The 24,770-nt window shown below is 35.8% G+C and overlaps 1 protein-coding gene and 1 long non-coding RNA gene across 4 annotated transcripts; both read left to right on the forward strand.

The window, feature by feature from the left end:
• The first annotated feature begins 481 nt into the window (after positions 1–481).
• On the forward strand, positions 482–2,564 carry LOC113474984. The gene is made up of 4 exons (XR_003396707.1): positions 482–940; positions 1,008–1,066; positions 1,123–1,160; positions 1,306–2,564. It is a non-coding gene; the product is annotated as an uncharacterized LOC113474984 (long non-coding RNA).
• A 339-nt stretch (positions 2,565–2,903) lies between these two features.
• LOC100178469 (small G protein signaling modulator 2) lies at positions 2,904–18,658 on the forward strand. Of its 3 annotated transcripts, XM_026838205.1 has the most exons (29): positions 2,904–3,049; positions 3,542–3,585; positions 4,064–4,139; positions 5,621–5,780; positions 6,190–6,318; positions 7,351–7,418; positions 7,630–7,732; positions 8,183–8,360; positions 8,534–8,691; positions 9,015–9,038; positions 9,478–9,545; positions 9,862–10,025; positions 10,375–10,489; positions 10,769–11,056; positions 11,508–11,628; positions 12,009–12,219; positions 12,483–12,686; positions 13,018–13,083; positions 13,299–13,385; positions 13,478–13,552; positions 13,795–13,910; positions 14,090–14,133; positions 14,207–14,244; positions 14,575–14,739; positions 14,981–15,136; positions 15,526–15,622; positions 16,297–16,467; positions 16,814–17,950; positions 18,266–18,658. In XM_026838205.1, exons 1-28 carry the CDS (start codon positions 3,022–3,024, stop codon positions 16,897–16,899), a joined length of 3,240 nt encoding a protein of 1,079 aa, XP_026694006.1. In that variant the 5' UTR covers positions 2,904–3,021; the 3' UTR covers positions 16,900–17,950; positions 18,266–18,658. The 3 variants fall into 3 exon arrangements, with proteins under 3 accessions (XP_026694006.1, XP_026694007.1, XP_009861251.1); XM_026838206.1 differs by lacking the exon at positions 10,769–11,056; XM_009862949.3 differs by lacking the exon at positions 9,015–9,038.
• The last annotated feature ends 6,112 nt before the right edge of the window (positions 18,659–24,770 follow it).

Here is a 24,770-nt window from a genome sequence, read left to right on the forward strand (position 1 = left end):
TAAACGTAATATTTCTACAGTGAAAAATAATATAGATTTTTGTCCTCTACATATAGAAACGCTGTTAAAGCCCAATTCGTGTTTGAGGAAACGACAATTTATATTCGCGAATTACTGTGAACTTAGTTTATTACGTCATAATCTTGAACTGGCGACACAATGAGCCCGCTGTTCTGTCCTTAAAACTGATTGGGCAGAATGCGCACGTGACTGACGCCTCGCACCAGCTGAATATCCCCGCCTTGATTGCTCCGCGCATAAAACGCCTTTTCCACAAAGTTACCACGTTTCAGTTTAGATGAAGTTGGTTCCACACCAGGTAACAAGTTGGAAGGTTTTAAGAAGATTTCCTGCCAGACTTGAGTTAAGTATTATTTTATTACATTAGCAATATATTATGACATAGGCTACTATTTACTTTATACTACTTTACAGTAAGATTATTGCACTACATTATATACAATAATTTATTGGTAAAGTTTTGTGCCTTGCGTTTTTTAATCTCGTCTTTTTCGCTTTCTGTTTCAGAAATCAAGACGGTTCTTTATTACGTCACTCGCGACGTCACATGCAATATCTCGGTTCATATTTGCTGCGTTCCGTTACGTCACAACTCGTCACACGCGTTTTTTTACCATTCACGTCCATGTTATGTCACAAGTTTCGTTACGTCATAGCAGAACAATACGCGTCTGTTTTATACGTGCGTTCCGCGACGATTTTTTTTTCATGGGGCCCCATACGCGTTTTACGTCGATGCAAGGCATATTACTTGTATATTCTAACCATATTTGCGCTATTAGTGCGAAGCAAGAAAATCAAGAATTGGTAAAGTATAAATCACAATTGGCATTATTACGTACATAAGCCCTTTTCCAGAATAATCGACCGATGATGTGACGTCACGAAGTGGTGATGACGCAACAGAAGAACCCACTTCGTAAGTTCATTGTTTCGTCACAAACTACTTTTGTTTTAAACTGATTTTTAAAGTTAAGATTTTGCAGAACATGGTATGTGACGTCACAGAGAATCAAGCGGACCATGGAACGAAGAAAGAATGAAGGTAATTACGACGTAATAGTATAAAAATGGCCATTTAACGATTTCTTCTTTTTGCAGAGTGGTCAGCGAATAAAGCTGCAGAAGACAGTCGTAAGGTATTGTATATTATTATACAACTAATTATTTATTGATAAACAATAAGTTTGGGGTAAATTTAAACACGTTATGAACTTGTGTAGAATTGGTGAGACTTTACATCACTTTAGCATGTAACGTTACGTAACTATCTTATTTTTGCAGACGAAGACGCCAGTTAAGGATACACGGTTTGAAGTTATGAGGTTTATAGTATTGAGTTGTGTGTCTTGTCTGCGCTGCTGTTATTCTGCTGGACCTAATGTTGCTAGCGATTTTGGTCAGTCACTATTATAGTGCATTTTACATTTCACTGAAATATCTGCAATGAAAACTATGGCAAACATCTTGCTGGATCGGATTTTGTTGTTGTACACGTCATTATATGTTTCTTCTGCAAAGGTCGATTCTTTTAACGTTTTGCATTGTCCTAATCACTTGATAAGAACGACATGTTGGTACACAAATACTTGAGTAATATCCACGCGCATTCTAATATACACGCTTTTAACTTTTAGATTTAATGCCCCTTATTTTTCATTAATTGAATGTCCCCGTTAACCTATTGTTAGTTTATACAAAAGCCTAATTGTGACGCTGGCCACGTTGCAATTACGCTATACGTCGATGGGCCTTAAAGGCCCAGCGTTTGGTGCGGTTACGTCACGGTTCAAGACTGAGTAACGTTACTGTTGGGTTGTTGCGTGGACGTCGCCGCCAGTGACGCTACGCTCGGTTATTTAGGTCACTGTAAATGCGGTTCGTAACAACCTGACGCAGTTTCGTAACGGTCAAAGCGGTGCTTAACATCCAAACGATATTATATTGCGTGGAGATGCGACGAGAGTATCGCGGTACCAACATGGCGACTTACCTTTTGATTGGGACATGCGGAGATGTTATTGGCTTCGACTCTTGTGGTCGGACATTTAATAATTTGTACACTGCAGAAGATTATCCTTTAGGATTTGAACCATATTTTCTTTGAAAATGTTCCTATGATTATGTCCGCGTTAATTAACTTTTTATAACCGTTCCATTTTTGGTGATGATTGAGCTGTTGTGTGTGTTGCATGTTTCACTTTTTGTATTTGCACTTCGTTGTATCATTTTTGTCTTTTTGTCGCTGTTGTCGTGCACATGTGTATGTGCATTCGTTGTATCGTTTTTGTCTATGGGGCTTCTTTAACCTGCGTGGACAGTAACATCCCGCAAGGGTTTCTCACCTAAGCAGAAACCCACTACCATTGGCTGGGGGCTTGTCGTGCCGTAGTGGCTTTCCACCAACGCCAGCCAAATCAACTTTTTGAATGTATTTTAATCTGGTTACTATTTTTCAGAAGAATCTTCAATATGTCCCCCGTTTATTCTGTTTTGTACAATTATTTCGTGCTGTTGCAAAATAAAATATTAAAGCAACATAATTTAAGCTACATGGAAGGCCAACTGACAATTTGTTTATTTGTCAAGTGGTAAAAAACTACGGTTACATTAAAAAAATAAATTGACTTTTAAATTTTAAGTTTTTGCACTTAGCATAATTTTTTGTGGCTGAGGGTGTTTTCCCTAAACCAATTCTAAAATTTGGAATCTGTTAGGGGAGTTGTTTAAAAATTGTCCCGACATAATTCCCAAACAACAACAACGTGATGTTAGCGTAGTATGTAAGCAAGCCACTGTTATTTGAGCTTATGTAATATATAGTGTACAATATTTTGAAAATTCTATTTATTTTACAAATAGAAGCGTTATAAAATGCTTAACTTATGTTTTGCAGCAATTATAGTAAGCAAGTAAGGTAGTTGATTATAAATTTAACCAGATATGTGTTGCATTAGTATGGGCTGTTAACACGTTAGCTGCGTTTCAACGTTGTTTAAAATGGCAAACGAAACTGGAAATGTACCAGGTATATTACATAATAAACTTTAATTGTAATGTCATCAATTAAATTTAACTTTTTACCTCTTTATAGCTATTGTTGTTATTATTTTTTGTTGACATATATATCTGCACTTAGCATTATACTTGGTTGTTGTAATATTTCTTATATTAATTTTTTTTGTGTGTAGATTTATTATATTATATAAAACTACCTATTTTTTTTTTTAATTTATAAAGATAAGGTGTTGTGTTACAGTGCAAATGTAGACCAAAAGTTTGTAATTGGCTGTTCTTATGCAGCATTTGTTGAAGGAATGAATAAAAAACTTATTTACCCTCGTATGGTGGTGAAATGGCAGTTGTTACATGGTTGATTCGTTTTATACACATTGTGCCCGTTAACGAACTACCACATTTGTAACTTGGTTGTTATTTGGGGCGAAGCGACTTGTCCAATCACACTGGACTATCAGTATTATTACTATCTCTTTCTCACTTTTTACATAACCTTTTCCAGATGAAGACAAACATGAAAAACTACTTCGGATTCTTAAAAGTCAGGTTTGTAATAATTATGACATCATAATTACTTGTTATTATTAATCACTGCCTCACTGGTGAACATGAATAAATCATTGCGAATGTACATGGTTTGAATGATTAATATTTTATACACATATATTTATGTATATGTTATTGCTACCAGGCATACTATAAGTATAAAAGAAATCTTACTGCAATATGAATTTTATATTTTAAAGATTAAATACCCGGCGTTTCGCCTGCTCTTTGGCGAGATATTATCGGGGTATTTAATTAAGTGCCCTGCCCAAGGAGACATACACAATGGTAGTAGTCCTGCCTTGTACCTGTATCATCTGGGCTAAACGCAGGCCCACCAACCACTACCTACACCTACAGTACTAGCTTGTTTGATCATTGGAAGTAACATTAATCATAATATATATGCTGTTGCTGACAGGCATATTGTGAATTATTTCTTTATTTATGTTATTAATGTTATGTTTATGTAAAACAGGTTAAAGCCATCATGGAGGAAGCTGTGACGAAGAAGTTTGTTCACGAAGAAAGTCCGCATGTTCTAAGATTGTGTGGTAAATATCAATCATGTGTTGTTTGTATGCAAGTTTATTTATGATAAGTATATACATTGTATGAGTCATTCAGGCTTTTTTGGTAAAGGGGTGACATTTAATGTTTTAGCACTCCAGTTTTAAGCCTAAAATATTTATTATTTTGTTAGGTGTCTACACAAACAAAAATAGCCAAAAGTATATTGCTTTTAAAACATTAATCAATGTGATTCCCTATGTTTGACAACTTGTGATTCCCTATGTTTGACAACTTGTGATTCCCTATGTTTGACAACTATGAATTTAACTACATTTTAATAACACCATCTTAGATTTTGCTAAAAAGTTAAAAATTTGACGCCTAAGGTCCTGCTAGATAACTTATAATAAGTTTATAGATAAGATATTTATTACATGTTCAAACAACTTGTTTAAATGCATCACAAACCTCTAAAATAATGCATTGTAGCGTGATGAAAAACACAATATAAGGCGACACTTTGACATCCATAATAACTAAACCCAACCAACCTGTTGCATTTATCCTCATGAGAGAAACGACTTTATTGATTATTTAATCTCAATTCCATTAAAAAATAATGATGGTTTCTTTTACTCATATTGATGCTGCGCTGCAAACAACGATTGGTTTATTCGTGATTTGTCTTTTATTTTCGGTAGAAGTTACAATCTTACAATCAAAGAAATATTGTGGTATAAATCAACTTAACAACTTGGTTGCAACCTGTTTTTATTTTACAGTTCAGTTTTAATGGCCACAAATTTGTAAACTGTTTTTGTGTGTCATAATGACTGTTGCGTGTCATTTTACATCGAGTTTTAATCATGTTTTATTAATTATTATTTTAGTTATCATAAAAATAAATGTACTTTGTTATATTGTCATTGCCCTACTTATATAAGAGTGGGGTAAGACAGGGCATTTTTCATTCTGTTTTATCATCCCATTTGGTAATACTATACTACTAGTACACAAGGAATATTTTTCAGAGTTTTATAACCGTAGTCTTATGCCTTAAAATGGCGTTGTTAATTGTTCAAAACACGGTCAGGAAATATGGGATTTGGATGCTGACATTATCCTATCCTACCACACAGTACTATAATTATGTTTATATGCCCTGGTGTCCTTTGCATAACCTCCATAAACAATATCCAATCTCATCCAATGTGCGGTCATGCAGCACATTAACATGGTAGGTTAGGCTTTTTAAACCTGCTGTTGGGTGTCCATACAAACAATAAAAGCCAATATAATTACCATATTAATCAATGAGGTTCCCTATGTTTGACAACTATGAGTGTAACTGCAGTATAAAAATCAAATGTAGCCCCAAATTTTACTGAAAAATAAAAACAAAAAATAGTTTACTAAAAAGTTTAAAAACAAAGATTTAATCAAATTAAAAAAGGAGATTTTTATAAAACTCCTGATAAAGAAAAATCTGCAGCTTATGCTAATAACTTTTATTAACTACTAGGAACTGTGGAAACTTGTTTTCTTGATGGACTAAGGAAACGAACGGCTGGATTTCTACGATCCAACAAAATCGCTTCCTTGTTCACAAAAGTTGGAAAGGGAGTTCCACAAGTTGCAGAACTTGTGACTAAGATTGAAGAAATTGAAACCAATATGAACAAGTAGGTTGTGTGTAATACACACTGTGTATGTAAGGAAAAAATAAGTTTTGGTGTAGGGCATTTAAATAAAAAGGTTTCAACCCAGTGGTCATTTTTAGGTTGTCCAAATTGCCAGCCATATATTAAAAAAAATAGTCTGTAGAAATAACCAATCAAGTGTGTATGATGTGTATGACATAGAACAACAGTGTTATAATGACTGTCTTTGCCGTGCCACACTGCAATTATAGACACCTTTAATTATATATGAGCTAATAAAACCAGGTAATTTAGATTTTCATCTTGTTTTGATAATAACTTCTGTTTATTATTTTTTAAGTGCCCGTTAAAAAGGATATGACCTGAGCCTATTCGTTGGGCCAGAATAGAAATGATAAATCTTAATAATTTATTTCTTCGTTTATTACAGACCCCCGTCACAAGATGTCTCACTTTCACAAAACAACAACGCACATAACAAGAAACATCTTTGGATACGAATTGCCCTCATTTCAAAAATCCTTGATAAAATAGCAGAACATTTGGTTGACCACAGCGCGTATGTATTGTTTCAATTTTTTGTAAAATCTTAAAAGGCAGCTGCACTTATAGTTGTCAAACATCGAAAACTTTATTGATTATATATTGAATGCAATATACTTTAGATGCAATATACTACTCTGCTTATTTGTGTAGACACCTAACAGCAGACTATTTATGTTTAAAACTAGGGTTTTAAAACATATTTAAAACTGGTTTATGTTTAAAACTAAGGTTTTAAAACATACCATTTAATCCCTGTTTTTTAAAAGTTGGGGTAACAATGTGGCATATCATTATCATGTATCATGTATGTTACCCTAGGCAACCCTTAGGTTATGTGTATAGTAGCACTCACTATTGCACTACTGCACTATAATATGTATAGCCTATCTGATATATTATAGAATTCTTTTACTATATTATATAGTATAGTCTATATATATCAATGGTTGATATGAAATATCCCACGGTAGCGCAACTAACAATACATTATTATACAATTATCTCAATATTACAATATTATTACGCTTTCAAACAATTAACAATAGAATGTCATTGTTAAGTAAACAATAGACAAAGCCCCAGCATGCTACACCTCATGCTGTTATACAATGAGTAACTATGCACATTGATTTACGACCAGCATTGTTATTTCTTTGTCTGCCCTGCAATAAACATTACTGGTTTCCTGACCTCTAGCAATAAACTGTATTTTTAAGTTTTCAGTTTAACAGCCACATTTTAATCAATTGAAAATTGTTTTTAAGTATGTTTTAATGACTGTCGTTTTGCTGCTAATTATCCCCTTCTGTTTTTAGTTCAAATTAGTCTGATTGTTCTTATCATGTTCAGCAAAAGTTTTTTTTCCCTTAAATACATCTTTTGTTGTATAATTTAAGTTGTGACATATATTTCATTGTTCATTTCATATATTGTTGATTATAATGTAAGAAACTGAATTATATTAAACACTGTAGAGTGTATATATCCCTATGCCAAATAATGTTGGATGTTTTTTAATTTGAAATTGTTTTTGATAATTTTACAGCAAATATTACGAGTCTTCATCTATAATGGCCAACCCTTTGAGTGGAAGATTGATTTCCGCAATACTTGGTGAGTCGTTACTTTTTTGCTGTTCCTGTTGCACAAAATATTGAATAAATGAAATTACTTATTCTGTAAACTTTTCGTTTTTCTCAAATAAAAAGTTGGAAACCTGATCAGAGCAATTTTAAGTGTAATATTGGTTTTGTTGTTGATGCATAAAAAGAAATGAAATAGAAGCTATACCTAACATGTAAATTGTTATTAACTGTTTCTTAAGTTGGTCCTTGTGCATTGGACTTCACCAAGATGAAAACTCATGATCATTATTGGTCAGATCCACCAGCTGGTGAACTTATTCAACGACATAAACTTCATAGCAGGTGACTTCATTATCTATGATTGCTACTTTCATGCCTACGGCCGTGCTGTCGAAGCTATTTCAGTGTGTGGATAAGCTACCTTTTGGTTGGTTTGGTCATTTATATTCTTGTGGGTTGGAACTTAAGTGACTTATCTATGGTTGCCGCTCCCATGCTCACAGCTGAGTTGCTGAAGCTTTGTAGTGTATGGATGAGCAGACACCTTAAATAGCAGGGTGTCAACAAAGCAGATCCAAAGCATATTCATATTGCATACAATACATAGCTATGGCAAGACACTTAACTACAATTTCTCAAACCCAGTGGTCTAACAGATTGTCGAAATTGTCAATCATACAATAAAAACACAAACAATTAGAAATATAAACTCAAAACAAAAATCGTAAAAAACATGTCTTAACCAAATAAAAAAATTCACAAAAACAAATACATCCCTTTATGACATCACAGACACGCCTCCCCGAGTTCCCCAGGACGACGCCCAGCTCTCCACTTCACTCCAGTGCGTCACCAGTCATCTTCCGATTCCATGGAGAAGGGAACCTCGTTCAGGGATTACGTGGAGTCTTTGCATCAGAACTCCAAGATGACGCTTTTGTACGGGAAGAATAATGTCATGGTTCAGCCTGTAAGTTATATGGTGTCTATGTCCTGGTGAAACTGGTATGTTATGTCTATGTTTTATGGAGTGGGCACAATATATCAACAGAACTGTGGCCTAGATTTTACTTATTTTTTGCTAGAAAACCAGCTTCTAAAATATTATTCCAAAATTTTCATTGCGTTGAAATTACTTTACAGCAAGAAGACATTGGTTTGATACCTGGTTATTTATCTTTGCATCAAGAAGCCAGTTGTATGTTGGTTAAATGGACTCCTAACCAACTCATGAATGTGAATCATGATGTGAAATCACGTGAATCATCTCATGAGGCATCACAAGAAGTACCTGATACAAGGTATAGTAGGGTGGGGTAAAATTGGACACGTTTTTATTCGGTTTTTGTGTCCTATTTAGTAGTGACAGAGAATATTTATGGTATTATATAACTGTATCCTCACAACTTTAAAAGAGCGTTGTTATTTGTTTGTTATTTGGAAATATGGGATTTAGGTGCTAATAGTGTCCCAGTTTACCCCACAGTATTAAACATTAGGTGTATGTGTAAAAGTGGATACATGAGGTATTGAGGGGTCATGTGTAAAAGTGGGTACATGAGGTATTGAGTTGTATGTGTAAAAGTGGTTAAATTATCAGGGGTATGTGTTTTAATATACGCAGACATCGTATGTACAAAAGTGCAAAGTAAGTCACAGAGCATTGTGGTGGTTTATGTTGAATACCTTGTTTTATGAATGAATTCGTTTATTATATATTAAGATTGATTCATGGTATTTCTATTTAGACTTATTTTAATTTTGGTTTATTTGCTTTTGTTTTGTAAAATCCACAAAGTTTGTTCTTGTTTTTTTTTGTTTTTCAATTTTTGTTTGCTTCTGAACTCCATTGTAATGTAATGTCATTGTGTTGAATTAAATTACCAATCAATCTACAGCAATTCTGTAAATTAAGTTAACAATATATTGTTCAGTATATTTGTTTGTTTTAACAATTCAGCATTGTTTATTATGAGTATTAAACACAATCCTAGAAACAAAAACACACTATATAAACATAAACACACTGTATAAACATAAACACACTATATAACCATAAACACACTATATAAACATATAATCCACAGTTCATATTGGGAGTTTGCGATATCTGTTGATGTTCGGGACATCGTGTATCTACATTGCCATCAACAATGTGAGTATATATGATATCTATGCTGCAACTTGTATATGATATCTGTGGGACTGTACTTTCGTGGATATATGTGTTCTTGGGCAAAACACTTAACGGAAATTGCTCCAACCCAAACAGTACTCACTAATGGGTTGTTTAAGTTGTCCGCTGTACAATAAAACACACTCACAAAGTTTCCTATATGGTATTTCGTAAGCAAGCACGAGGTGTATGAAACAGAACAACCATGTTGTAACGACTGTCATGCTCCCACCCCACAAAGATAAATCAAGTTACATTCATTAATTTATTAATCCAACCTAACATATTCCCACAGTAGACAAGAGTGGAACGTTGGTATTAGTTGGTCAAGATGGCGTACAATGGCCTCCCATACGTTTCCCCCCCGGTGGTCACTTATTATCATTCCTATCGTGTCTTGAAACCGGACTTCTTCCTCACGGACATCTTGATCCTCCGCTCTGGTCTGAAAAAGGGAAGGTGAGAGTTTGTGCACTTGGTGCAACTTATGAGCGACTTATCACCTTTGTGCTTTGTGTGTAATCTGTACATTTGTTTGCATCTCCAGTTTTGTGTGCAATATTGTATGCTAATATTACCTTGTTTAGAATATGTGCCTTGTGTACAACTTGGGCCTTGTGTGCAATTTTTGCCTCATGTAAAACACGTGTACTGATCGCCCCGGGTCTTATTTATGTTATATGTACAATTTGTATCTTGTGCAGTCGGGTGTCACCAATGCCATATGTACTGGCTATGTCCTTGTACAACACATTCCTCCAATTATTTAAAATTTAATTGCTCATTAACAATGATTATTATCCACTAGGGCAAAGTATTTCCTCGATTGCGACGAAAATCTTCAAGAAAATCGACTTCGAGCACTGAGTCTGACGAACCAACAGATTTTGTATTTCGCGTTAGCACTTCATCGGATAGCAGTTGTAAGTATTCTGTTGTAGGTGTTGGAAGTATAGTTTTGTAGGCACTGAAAAAACAACACAATATATCTACAAACAGTGGCACAAAACATCGCAAGGGACCACTGATTGTAGTATTGTGTTGTTTTTTTATAAGTATTGTGTTGTAGATATTGTTGTTGTAGATATTGTGTTGTAGATATTGTTCTTGTAGGTATTGTTCTTGTAGGTATTGTTCTTGTAGGTATTGTTCTTGTAGGTATTGTTGTTTGTATTGCATGCAGCATTTGTGCTTGTACGTAGATATATCATCTCATCATACACCACATGAAGCAACATTTGATCTCATGAAATCAATATTCACGTTACCCCAACTATGGAAGACCCCACGTACCAAATCTACCTCAACCATCCAAAGCAATAAACGAAACTCAAGTTACGAGATCTCACGTTCTGTAGTGATACGACCTGCTATGTTGGAAAGTGACTACTTTTACATACAACCTCAGAAAAAAAACTCCCCAAGAATAATTTCGTCGGCAAAAAGATGTTCGCTTCCAAAATCGCACAAAATATCCGAACCATACGCAGGTCATTGCATGGTTGTGATGTCATAGTTGATTGTGTTTGTTCTAGTAAACTACATTGTTAGTTGATTGTAGAATATTTAATGGTAGTTGCTGCATGAGAGTTGAAAACAAAGGGGTACCTGGTTTGAGACTCAATGCTGCTACTATTGTGGGTGAAGGTGTCCTCGGACAAGTACTGTTTTATACACCTTGTGTCTGCTTATGAGTTACCACATAAGTTACCTTGTGGATAAATATTTACTGGATTTTTTCTATGGCTGACAATTTAGACAACCCATCAGTGACCACTGAGTTGAAGCAATTGCTGGTAACTGTTTTGCCCAAACAACATACCCCCACAACAGTAGCAGCGTCAAGCCTCAAACCTGTAACCTCTCCACTACAGGCAGACATGCTAACCACTGTACCATATAACGTGATACAATTATATATTAGTTGCTTTTGATTGACAGGTACATGGGATTCTTCAGATGGATATGTTCCTCACCTTGATATGTATGTGTATGACAACCAACAACCAAGACATTATAATGTTACAAGCTCAAGGAATGGAACGCCATCAACCGATATACAGTAAGAGTGTTTTATATTATAGAACGTGTCCAGGAATTTACAAAGGGTAGTACAACTCATTTAGAGATTCTTTTTTTTCCATGCCCCCAAAAAAATTGTGAGTAAAGTAGCGCAGAAAAAGTTTTGTAAAGTAACAAGCTTTTTTGTATAGGTTAAGCTGTTTCTGACCAATACTCTAGTTATTTTTGCAGCTAGTTTTATAGAGCGTCAACAAAACAATAACATTGTTATGGTTGCACCACTTTTCACATGTGTTTAAATAAGTTAAGTTTTATTTGACTGACACTTTGGATTTTTTGTCAGCTAGTCCAGCAAATTTTAATATAATCTGGAATTGGTTGCATCACTTTTAACTGGTATTTTATATTTAACCTTTTCAGGTCCTCACTTAAGGTCTTATGTGACACAATGAGACGACAAATTATTTCCCGAGCTTTTTACGGATGGTTAGCTCACTGTCGCCACCTAATGACAGTTCGTACCCACTTGTCGGAGATGGTTCATAACCAAGTGATCTCACCCACCTTACCAACTGACGCCACGCGAGGTGTCAATCAAACTACCTGGAAGGAAATATTCATCTATGGGAAGGTATACCTCATGCTAGCTGTTCAGTTATAACATAGGTGTCTTACACACACAAAATGGCAAATTCATACACTTCAAGCTTTCTAATCCTATAGTGTTATAACATGGGTGTCTTCTCATACACCAGACACACATTTTCTATTCATTCATTTTCCACATATATATATATAGACAATATAATATAGACATTATAACAAGACAAAATATAACACTCAAACACACAAATTTTACCATGGTACCACCTACACCCAATCCTCCCCACACAGTTAACAAGCATGACTGAGTTGATGCGACACACGTACTTCGGAGGTGTTGATCACGATCTTCGTCCAATAGTTTGGTTGTTCCTCCTGGAACATTATCCTCCGGACACAGATGAGGAAGATCGGGAGGAAATTGATCGGCAGATGGAGGAACAATATCAAGTTATTATGAAACAATGGACTTTTGTGGAAGACATAATAAACCAGGTATTATGTATGGTTTTATTATGTGAATTTTTATGACTTAATGTAAATGTGATTGGAGTATTTATGACATAATATGAATATAGTAGATTGGGGTAAGATGGTCCATGTTTCATTCTCTTTTCTCCTTCTGTTTGGTAGTAAACCGAGAAAATTTACTGAATCATGTTACCCTATCCTTACAACCTTAAAAGAGTGTTTTTATTTGTTAAAACAGGATTTGAAAATGTGGAATATTTTGTGCTAACTGTAACTATCTTGCCCTATAGTATGATGTATGATATATATATGACATCATAATATGAATATATGCCATCATAATATATTTTTCCAGCGTCAATTAAAATCATCGGAACGAGCGTCTTCATGTTCGACGTCGAGCAGCGAATCGCCACCCGTGGTATATTATGACATCATAATAAACATTATGACATTTTAATCAGAGTTTAAATAGAAGAATGTAACGATTTTACATTTCATCATTTAGTTAAAATGCTCCAGACTGTACATTCCAAGATTCATTCGTGTTTTGCAATTTTTTTGTAAAATATTACTTTAGTTGCATATAAACATTATGACATCTTTATAAACTCTATGTAACTGAACGTTGAACAGGTTCAACCAATTCTTCGACAACAATCGTCGAATCTTAGCGATGTTTTCACCAACGATGATCAACAAACTATCAACAAGAAGAATATTGTACGTTGCTGTTGTTGTTGTAAAGTTATTTTTGATAAATACTGGCAAGGTAAAAATACCATACGTATATAAAAAAACTTTTGTTGATTCAGGAGAAATACAAAGTGATTGACGAGACGAAGATTAGTGAGGGGAAGTCGGTTTCGTTCGAAGATGAACATATTGAGGTGGGGTGTGTATATAGGCGCCAAACCTGGGGTGGCAGGGTGGGCAGGCCTACTCTCGAATTTTACTAACAGCGTGTATATAACAACTGTTTGTTTTGCTGCTAATGCCCTTCTCTTTATTGTATGTTTTAACCTCATTTTCATTACTGTATTCAAAGAGATAAATAAAATATATTATTTTAAGCATAGCTTTTGGTTATTTACAAAGAGGAATTTTCTTTTAACTGATATTTTCATTCCAGTCCAGCACATCAAGTCACATTCCATATTCATCTATCAGTTCAACAAGGACTGACCAACATTCGTCTGTTTCAATGAAAAGTATTAGCACCGATGAAACTGTGCAAGGGGGTGGGGGGTAAGTGCCCTGAATTTAATTATCTAGGGTTTATAAGTGGACAATGGCTGGTTTTACATTGATCTGTAGCAATTAAATGTGTCTTGTGCTTTGTTTTTGGTAAAAAAAAACACATGTAGTATATTTTTGTTGGCTGGGGTGACATTTCAGTTAATATTTCATTCAATTTCTGTTTTCAGAGATGTAGAATTGGAAGGTTCTCCAGAAACAACAAACACAACAGGTTTGTTTTATGTTTCTATTGTTTATTGCAGTATGTCTGCTTGTTGTATTTCTAACAATATTTTGATTGACAGCTGATGATGAAACTACTGATAAAGAAGTTGATTATACTGTAAGTGTGATGTCATAATATATTTACCCCCAATGTCACCCCAATATTAAACCTACAAAATTATTTATACCCCCAATTTTTTACACCCCTTAAGATAAGTTACTCGACTTTAAGATACCAAATATTCCCCAGTATTAAGTCCCCATTATTACCCCCTAATCCCTAACTTTATCCCAGGTTGAATTATTCGTCATTAATCCCAAGCATTAACCCCAATATTAAACCCTAAAAATTATTCATCCCCTCTAAATAGTTGACTTTAACTTACCAAATATTTCCCCAGTATTACGTCCCCGTTTTTAGCCCCGTGACCCCCTAACTTTACCCCAGGTCGAGTTACTGGACACGTTTGCGTTAAACTTACATCGGATCGACAAAGACGTTCAACGTTGTGATCGCAACCATCCTTATTTCATGCACGAGGATAACTTGGTTAAACTACGGAATATAATGTCGTGTTATGTTTGGAAGAACCTGGAAGTTGGATATATGCAGGTACATGTTTGATGTTTGTGTGAAAACTTTTTGTTGCAATCCAAGTATTTGGCATAAGTTTATACTTTGGTATAAATATTACTTTTTTGTAATTTTTTTTTTAAATCTTTAGTGGCCTATAATTTTTATACAATTTAAAAAAAGCTTGATAAAAAAATTACACAATAGTTTAAAAAATTTTTCTCAGGGTTATTCCCAAATCTTTTTTATTAAAATGTTGTTAACCCATTATGTTCATCAGGGCATGTGTGACTTGGCAGCACCGCTTCTTGTAGTGCTTGATAACGAAAGTTTGGTTTACGATTGTTTCGTTTCTCTCATGAAACGAATGGGAAGCAATTTTCCAAACGGTGGCGCTATGGATTCACATTTCGCTAATATGAGGTCATTAATACAGGTTGGTATAATGTTTCTATGTTTTTACGTTGGCTCTTTCTAAATAGGACGCATATTGTGAGTTAGTGGTGTTGGGGTATGGGCCATTTATGTACGTGTGTTAACATAGTGGGTATAATGCTTCTATGTTTTTAATGGTGTTGGTCTAATGAGGCAACTTCAGCCTAAATTCCAGAGTTCACCTATATGGATTAAAACTTATGTTTTCAACCACAAATCTCTTCAAATAAGTTTTAAATATGTTATTTACCCACAAAGTTACAAATGTGGTTACTCATAGGTTTGCATGAGGGTGTGAAACAGAACACACATGTTATATCGACTTTCGTTTTCTGACACACAAGTATAAATAACTTCTATTGATCCGCGCGTTACGTAACATATTCTTAGATACTCGATGGTGAATTATTTGAACACATGCATAAGAATGGAGATTACACACATTTCTATTTCTGCTACAGATGGTTTCTACTGGATTTTAAAAGAGGTGAAAGCTTAAGGTTTATTCAGGCTTGTTTTTTACACTTTATCAGCGCTTGTGAAATGTTTTAATTTTATATGGCGCACTTTTGCTATTCCATAATGGTGTATGTTCGTGGTTTGAATAACTGTAAACAACTCAGCTCAAAATAAAGAACGCATACAGCACAGCTCGTTACCAGGGCAGGTGTTACTGTACAATCAATCAACCGAATCAATAACAAGCAAATGCTAATAAGCTGATTCTATTTTAAAATCTAAAATATCATACCTTGTGCTATTATTAATATAATAACCAGTTTCATAAACACTTTATTCCATTTTATGTTATTTAATCATAACTTTGTTTCAGTTACCGAAGAGATAAAATAAGTTATTTGTTAGTTTTAATATATACATAACAGCACATATGTATATTACCAATGACTTCATTTTTAGGAGTTTCAATTAACAACTAAAACTATCTCGGTGATTTTAATAGTTAGTAGTGAGAAATGAAATTGGTTTTAATTTTAAAACCAAAAGAAAAATGATGCCATAGGTGTATGTCTATATTGTTTATACATGAACTAACCAACAAATCTGTGTTTTATAACCTGAAACCTAAGTTATTATTATTATTGTAATTTGAATGTAATTATCAAAGTTATGTAAAGTAGACATTAACATTGTTATGTGCAGAGTTATCATATGATGGGGACGTGTTCAGTGTTTGGGAGCGAATATGGTCGGCTAACTACTGTTCATCGAATAACTTTGTTTTGTTCTTTGCGCTTGCAATGCTACAAACATACAGAGATATTATCCTGGAAAATGATATGGATTTCACGGATATTATTAAATTTTTTAATGGTTGGTAATCAAATTATTATTGTTGTATTTATAGCTTCTTGCATAACTGTGGTGAAAGAATGAATGTAACTTTTTATATGCCTGCTTATAAGATATAAGTTTTATGGGTGAATAAACTTTATGGGTGAATATCTAGAAAACCCAAAGAAACCCTTGGGTTGAAGCAATTGCCATTAAGTGTCTTGCGAAACTTGCTTACAATAGTAGCAGCATCAAGTCTTGAATCCATAACCTCTGGGCTAAAGACGATGTGCTAACCGTGGCCCCAGACTTTAACGTTTTGAACCCTACTTTATTTTGTAATTTAAACCATAATATATATTTATTACAATACCTTGTAATACAGAGATGGCTGAATGTCATGATGCAGAAAAACTCATTCAACTCGCTCAAGAACTAGTTGCTGAAGTTCAAATAATGATACACAAATAATACCTAACTGTTCCAATATGTTGTACTGTGGTACTAAAAAAATTAACCTTTTTTTTGTAATTTTTTTATTGTGATTTGTAAATTTGCCACACAAGATTACGTTTTGCACAGATTTTGAACCGAATATTTTATTTGCAGTAATTTTGTTTAAAAATCGAATTTTTAAAATTTCAATTAAAATTTTTTGATTTTTTGAATTTAGATTTTATTTTGTCACCTTGCATAGTGCAATACCATACGTGAAGGGAATTTGTTTTTATTTATTTATATTGTAACTGCTGTGAAATATGTTGTGCTGTTGTTTTTGTGGCAGAATAAAATCGTGTTGCAGTCATCATGAGGAAACAGGTGCAATAACGACGCTGCATCGATTTTTATTTTAATTGGAACAAAATCTACCCGCCGAGAATTTATTTTCTTACTCAGTCGAAAAACCCAAGATGAACTTCATGTACGTTGAATCTTCGCGGACAATATGGTCTTGTTTTGTGGTTATAATGCTGTCAGTTATGTCGTTAGTCGGGAACTCATTCGTGGTCGGGATTATCTACCGTAGTCGACGAATGTTCCGATTAGTAAACTTCTGCTTGTGTTTTCTTGCTATCAATAACTTGGTCGGTAGCGCAACTTCGTTGGTTAGTTCTATCATCGTATCTATATGTGGATTTCTACGCCCCATTATCACTACTGCTGGTGACGTCATCACTACGTCATCTGACGTCACTAGTACGCCACCGTGCCGTGACGAAACCGTGGAAAAATCTTCGACCGAATGTTTTGATGTTGTAGCAAATGTGAGGTTGTTATTACTTATGGCAAGCAGTGGTAGTCAGTTTTGGATTCTAGTTTGTCTGGTCGTTCGATCCAACGCCGTAATGGTCACTAGTTTAAAGAACAACAAAAAGGCAGTGGTTTTATGTATAACAGTTCTGCTCCTGCCGTATTTGCTTTCAGTTGGACTTTACTTTGTGTCTCACTCAGCTGTTTCGTATCTTTTCATCGTGTTTTGGGTCGTTCCTACCGTATGCTTCATATTCATGTCGTTCAGAAGGTAAGAAACTGTTGCTAAGTTCCGTATCACAATAAGGATTGTTTTAACCATTTTCTAATATTAGGATGGAGTTAGCGCTTGGAACAATAGGCAGGTGACCTTTAAAATAAAAAGATAGAAAAAAACGAAAACACGTTCCATCTTACCCCAATCGACCATATTATATTCGACAAATGTTAACGTAAAAATGTTAATCGTGCTACAAACAGCGCTTAAGGTCACCTGTTCATAAATCCCTTCACCTTATTTGAATTATCATGATGTCACATAATTATCATGACGTCACACCTTATCATGACGTCACATTTGTTCCAGGAAGACACACAAGCCGAATAAGTTCGTCAACCAATCCCCGGCCTCTCGCAATTCGATATTACGCAGAGTTCGAATGTCGTCCCAATTTTTCTTTACCCCCCGATACCGGTTTCGAACCTGGACCTCTGAGGCTTTCTACGTTGTGTCTATCGCTGTGGTTTGTCAGACAATCTTCTGGTCGCCGTTCTATCTTTCTCTTGCTGCTTCTATATTCAAGTCGATGAGTAATTCACCCACAGACGAATCAGTGTTATGCATAACAACATCCTCGTTACTGAGCGCTGTATTTTTACCGATTTTTTTCTACGGAACAAGCTCAAATTTCAGAGAAGGCTGCTCTAAGCTGACGTCAAAGTTACGACGCAGAGAGATTCCAGGCTCGGCAGAACAATCGTAAGTTTTTGTTACGTTATTATTATTATTATTATTATGTATATTTGCTGCATTTTTAGCTTAATCTATATGGTACGATGGGGGAATTCGGGACATCATTAGCACATAATACCCAAATATCCTAATCGTGTTTTATGTTGTGTGTATAAAACAGAACACCCGTGTTATAACGAATGTCGTTGCCCCGCCTCATATAAGGATAAGCAAGTAACAATATCCTTACTAATAAACGTTTCATATTTTCGCTGCATCAACTTTATTTCAACAGAAAAAAGAGCAGCACGCATACAATATGCTCGTTATCAACTATTGGTAACAATCTACCGATGCAGCCGAGGGATCCGATAGCCGCCCATGACCCTCCACATGGAATTTTAAAAACATCACGTTCACAAAGCGAAGACGTGAAAACAGGCCATAGGAGAACCCGCTTCTCTCCAAACTCTCACAAACGAAGTATTTCTTTTAATGTAGGATTGCGTGATCATTGGCAACGAAAAGCTTCCTTTCTAGACAAACTAATAACTGATACTGAACTTAGAAAATTTCGCAAAGTTTCTCCTAAGGTCCCACACAATGAACAAAGGTGCATTATTTCGTCACCAGCTACGTTCAGATTCAACGTCCAATCAGAGGTCGAAACGTCACCGGGCCCAAGCCATGCGGAACGGCCGTATATTTCGTTCGTCCTCGCTAAAAGCATGTTGGTTCCATACAAGCAAATATGCACCAATAACCTGACAGAAAAACGGGCTCTTCCAGAAAAAGAAGAAAATGAAAATGTATAAAAAATCATTCACAATTTTCGGACATTTTGTTTTTAATTAATATCTTGTTATATTGTAATGTGGGGTAAGATAGAATATAATATCCATCTTTCCTTATTGTGTTTTGAACATATATTAACGCTGTTTTAGAGTCGTGGGAATGCAGGTATTTAATTTTGTAAATATTCTTTGTTTACTACTAAATGGGACGAGACGAGAATGAAACACGTCCCATCTTACCCCAACTTACAACACGGTCGTTTAATATTGCAATCATAGATTGTTGTTTACACTTGAATAGTTTTCCTTAGTTAGGTTAGCGTTATATGTACTTATTCAACCCACCAGCTGTCTAAACTGTCAGTCATACAAAAAATCACTCACAAAATTGCATTCGTGGTAACTCGCAAGCTGGCACGAGGTGTATCAAACAGAGCGCTCGTGTTATAATGACTGTCGTTTTCCGGCCACGCAAGGATAAAGCAAGTTACATTCATTTAATCATTAAAATTTCTTCCTTGTTACTGTTCATTGTAAAAAAACATTTGTTTATTGTTTTACCATTTGGCATATTTCGCTGGGATTGTAAATATAATCGAACACAAAAGTTATTGGAAAACTTGGGAGAGTTCTCAACACAGAGCGAAGAAAAGTTTAAGGAAATTTAATCACCGAGGCAACTGCTGATAAACGAGAGGGAGAGGGAGTTAGTTTTGGTTTACTGCCGACGCCTGGTTACAAGTTCTCACAGAGGAGGTGAATGGACTTGATGTAACGGTATGTAGTCTCAGCAGGCTTATAATCAGCCAGGATATTACACGGGAGTTTTGTTCCGTATGAATGCGCTTAATATCCAATAACTCGGGTTTAAGGCCTCCATATTTTTGCAGCTGAATTGAATTGAATATTTGACTTCTATGATGTGGTTAGGCGCGCTGGGCGGCTAATTCGGTGTAAGTTGATTCGGTATTTTTTGTAGCAGAGGAGGTTCTATCTACTTCCGGGAAATGTGGGAAGAATCGGGAGAAGCAGTAAAGACTAGAGGAGGAGAGAGCGCGGCAGACTGGGCTTTCCAAGATGCCTGGGAGGCGAGTGGGGATAATGCAGCTTATGTAGCAGACCAACACTTGCTTAAACATCAGCAGTCACAGTATAGTGGTGCAGGTGGATCTCCCGCTACAGAGTATAGAGAAGATACAACAGGTGTGTCCGATTTGAACCCTCCACCTTTAGATTTTCTACAATTCGGATATTCGAGTGAAGGACAACAACAGCAGCGTGATAATCTTGGTTTCCAAGAATACAACAACGAAGTACTGGCTTCGAATAACGGGTTTTTGCAAAGTAACTTGGTGAAACAGGAAAATAACATTTGTAGCTTTCCGGTTGCGAATTCAATGGAACAAGAGAAAGATGGAAGTCACAAAAACGAGGTTGTGTTTCCCCATTATTCCTCGCCTACAAATATTAGCAACGGAATGATGTATCCGTTACCCGTTCAAAGTTTTACTCAAATGCGGAACCCGAAGAATGAAACATCAGGATATTTCGCAGCCCCGAGAGCTTTTCCATCTTTGCCAGATAGAACGCAGCATCCATTCAAAGTTCACATTCAAACTATAACTCACTGTGAGCTAGAATGTCCAGGACTGCCAGCCATGCACCAGTTATCATTACCGAACACATACAGTATGCTACCACACGATACCGGCCATTACATTGGCCATGATTTTAACCGAGACCTGCAAGAAACGACCGCCTTTCAAAACAAATTTATTTCTGACGGAAATTTCGCGCCGGACGAATTCTCGTCGAAAGAGATGCCTAAACACCACCCCCCGGAAGAGAAGCAGCCCCAATACCCTACCACCCCCATCCACCCCATGGAGTTTCATTCAACTGTCAGCGGCAGATCTGCGCCCCATTGCTCAACAGTTAAAGGTAAGGAAATATTAATCGTCTTTTCGTCTCGAGAAAAGGGTAGAAATTATAATTTTAGGTGTCATATAGTGTTGTGGGATCAGAAACCGTAAGCACCTAAATCCCATCTTTCCTGACCTTGTTTTCGAACAATTAACAGCGCCATTTTAGATTTATTTTGATTTTTCCTATCGTACGGTATTCGAAAAGATAAATAACATTCTATATGCTTCGATTTAAAATTTCGTATGCTACAAAATTTAAGGTTTATATAAATTAAAATGTCGACTTTTATTTCGAAGAATTTATTTAAAGTAGCAACTCATGCGAAGGTTAACATTTCCCCGCATTTATCATCGAGTGTATAAAACCAGCCCCCCCGCTATTCGCCACTTGTTCGACTCCATTTTGTATTTATAGAACACCGAGAACAATAAAACGTATTGTTACGTCACTGTCCATTTGTTCGTTTGATTAATGACGTCACAATTGGATATCCGAAATACAATGACCTTTGACTATGCGTTGTTTACTATGATTAATTTTGTCTAAAAATATTTTTTATCCTCGCGTGGCGGGGAAATAAAACTTATAACATGGTTGTTCTGTTCTATACACCTCGTGCCTTTTACGAGTTAACACGCATGTAATGACGTTATTGACACCCATGACGTCATTCATTTACCACGTCATGGCAACCTGGTTAAACCGTTTGCTTGACCAGAGAATACGGAGTCAATACTAAACACTATTAAATTCGTATGTGTTTATAAAATCAAAATAACGTAACGACGGTCGACGTCCCGCCACGGGGGGGATAAATAAGTTACATTCATGCATGCAAGCCAGAACGGGCCAAACCAACTGTTAGACGCATTGCGTAGAAAAACAAACGAAAATAAAATGGCGGCAAACTCCTTGACGTTTCTTCTTTCATTGCATTCCAATATTTCATTTAACTCCCAACATTCCGAAACATAAAACGTTACAAACATTTTATAACATATTTAGGCAAAATCTGCGAATTCTAGTTTAGGTGTCTTATCTCCTCGCTTAGCTGTAAACACTGCATGGCGTTAATGGATTTATTGGATAAAGAACATAAACTAAGTCGTTGTTATATGGATATCGTCATACCCCATATTTCCTTATTATCGCGTTTTCCACAATTAACAACAGTATTTAAGAGTCGTGACGACACGGTTATATAATTTCGTGAATAGTCACTGTTTACTACCAAATAGGACATTAAAACATGGTTAAACCATGAAACATCTTACACCGACTTACTATGGTGATTTAAACGAAGAGATGGGAATCAACTAAACGACAGTCGTGTACAAAGTATGCGAACCATTTTGTTTACCACTTTAAGATAATCGCCGTAAAATATTTTTCTCAGCCATAATCCATATATAACAGAACATCGTTCCGTATTTATATTTATCTTTTTACATAAGTTCTTGTAATATAAAAGCAAAAGAAAACCGCTGAAAGCTTGTGTACGAAACGCGTGGTAAACGCAGCAATAATAATAATGACCGAACGTAAAAAGCGCCCGATCGGCCTCGCGTGTAATCTAGGCGTGCGCACAGTACACAGCGACCTAAATGCACTGTAGTATAGTTTGAAATTTCAACGAGGTAGTATATCGTTTGGTTTTCGTAGCGTGTTTTAACCACAGTAGTTTTGTTGATTTCCGTCTCTTCGTCGTTTTAATCAATTTGATCTTAAAACTGAAAGAGATAAAAAGTTAATGTTATGTTTAATAGAACAAGTGTTAAATATTGTCAAATATGACGTTTGAAATACTATTGTTACGTCATTAAAGCATTACCAATATCAAGTATGACGTCACACAGGAATCGACACGACCGCAGGCCACGTGTTTAGCAACTATGACGTCATCATTGACGGAATTGGCGGGAAAAATGAAAAAGACGAAACTGGAGTTTATCAGGTTTTTTGGAATATTTATACTGAATAAAATATGTTTTTATAGTAGAGTGGGGGAAGACTTAAGCATACAATGTCGAAATATACTTATCGTATTTTAAACAACTAACAACGGTATATGGGAGTTGTCCCATCTTCCCCCACCCTACTATATATTCTGCTGCTACCTTACCCATGTAGAATAAAATGACTTAAAATCAGTTCTTATTGGAAAATAATTTACCATAAGTAAAGTTAACTTTTTACACCAATGTTAATTGAATTGTTTTTGTTACAGAGAGAACAGAAACGTCTGGATGATGCAGCTGGTGTTAACAACAGGTTCGTTATTTTGTGTGTGTGACGTATGAATCGTTGTGTGAAGCATAATTATGATAAATTTATAACATGCTGATTGTTTGGCGATTTAAAAAAAAAACGCCGGACTTTTTGTTTGTTACGTATTCCGGAGCACTTGACTGTGAATGTTGTTTAGATTGTAAGCCATAGCCATTATTACGTTGCAGATTCACGAACGAGCCCCCACCCCCCACAAACGAAGTCTACAATCCAGCATTATTCGAACGAGTTCCACAAAAACTTCATTTCATTCAAGATATTTCGTCTAATTCTCCGTACTTTCCTACGTCAGCAAAGCATTGTTACGTCAATATGCAAATGACGACCAATCAACGTCATTTCCACCAGCGGTCATGGTTCAATGCAGAAGCACATACGAGGTATGTCATTTAATTACAGATGCTCCAACCCAGTGTTATCGCCTCGCACCCTAAGTTTCAATTCAAGGCTCGTCGGTGCTTCCATTGTGATCGTATGTGTTCTTGAGCAGGACCCTTAAAGGCAGTTAATCCAATCCAGTGCTTACTAACGGGTTGTCTGAATCGTCACACACACTCAAAATCACTCGTTAGCAGGCACGGGGTGTAAGATACAGAACCGCGTGCTATGACAACTATCGTTGCCCTAATGTGAAGATAAAATATCTTACGTTTCGTTCATTCAGGTTGCCAGTCAATAAACCGCACGGAGGCGATGAAGAGCACCATCTACGAGTGAATGACGTCACTTCGTCTCAGCCAATCAGAGACGTCGGTTACGCGACAGAAACTTCGGGTATTTATTAATGTGATATTACAATGTATGACGTCAGAAAGGTGAAAAACGTGTTTTTTTATTCAATGACGTCATAGGTTGAATTATGACATCGCACGCTTGACTATGACGTCATATTTGTATCAGGTTCCCAAAAGCGGAGTCGAAGTCGCTCGAACAAAAAAGTTTCGGAGCCAAAAAAGTTTTCATGTACTCGCCCTAAATGCAACAAAAGATTCGCCAAAGAACACGAATTACAAATCCATGTCAATAAACATCATGTTGGTGAGTTTGTGACGTAACAATCCAAGTTATGACGTATGAATCTAAGTGATGAGGTCATAATAACGGTGAATGATAAATTTATGGAATAGAAT

The sequence above is a fragment of the Ciona intestinalis genome, unplaced genomic scaffold, assembly GCF_000224145.3.
Source record: "Ciona intestinalis unplaced genomic scaffold, KH HT000068.2, whole genome shotgun sequence".
Taxonomy (NCBI): Eukaryota; Metazoa; Chordata; class Ascidiacea; order Phlebobranchia; family Cionidae; genus Ciona; species Ciona intestinalis.

Bases quoted from the DNA above. Each gene is read 5' to 3' on its own strand.
- LOC100178469 (XM_026838205.1), top strand. From the start codon at position 3,022: ATGGCAAACGAAACTGGAAATGTACCAG. The intron at 3,050-3,541 runs GTATATTACATA...AACCTTTTCCAG, and splicing joins CGAAACTGGAAATGTACCAG to ATGAAGACAAACATGAAAAA. The intron at 4,140-5,620 runs GTAAATATCAAT...ATTAACTACTAG, and splicing joins GCATGTTCTAAGATTGTGTG to GAACTGTGGAAACTTGTTTT.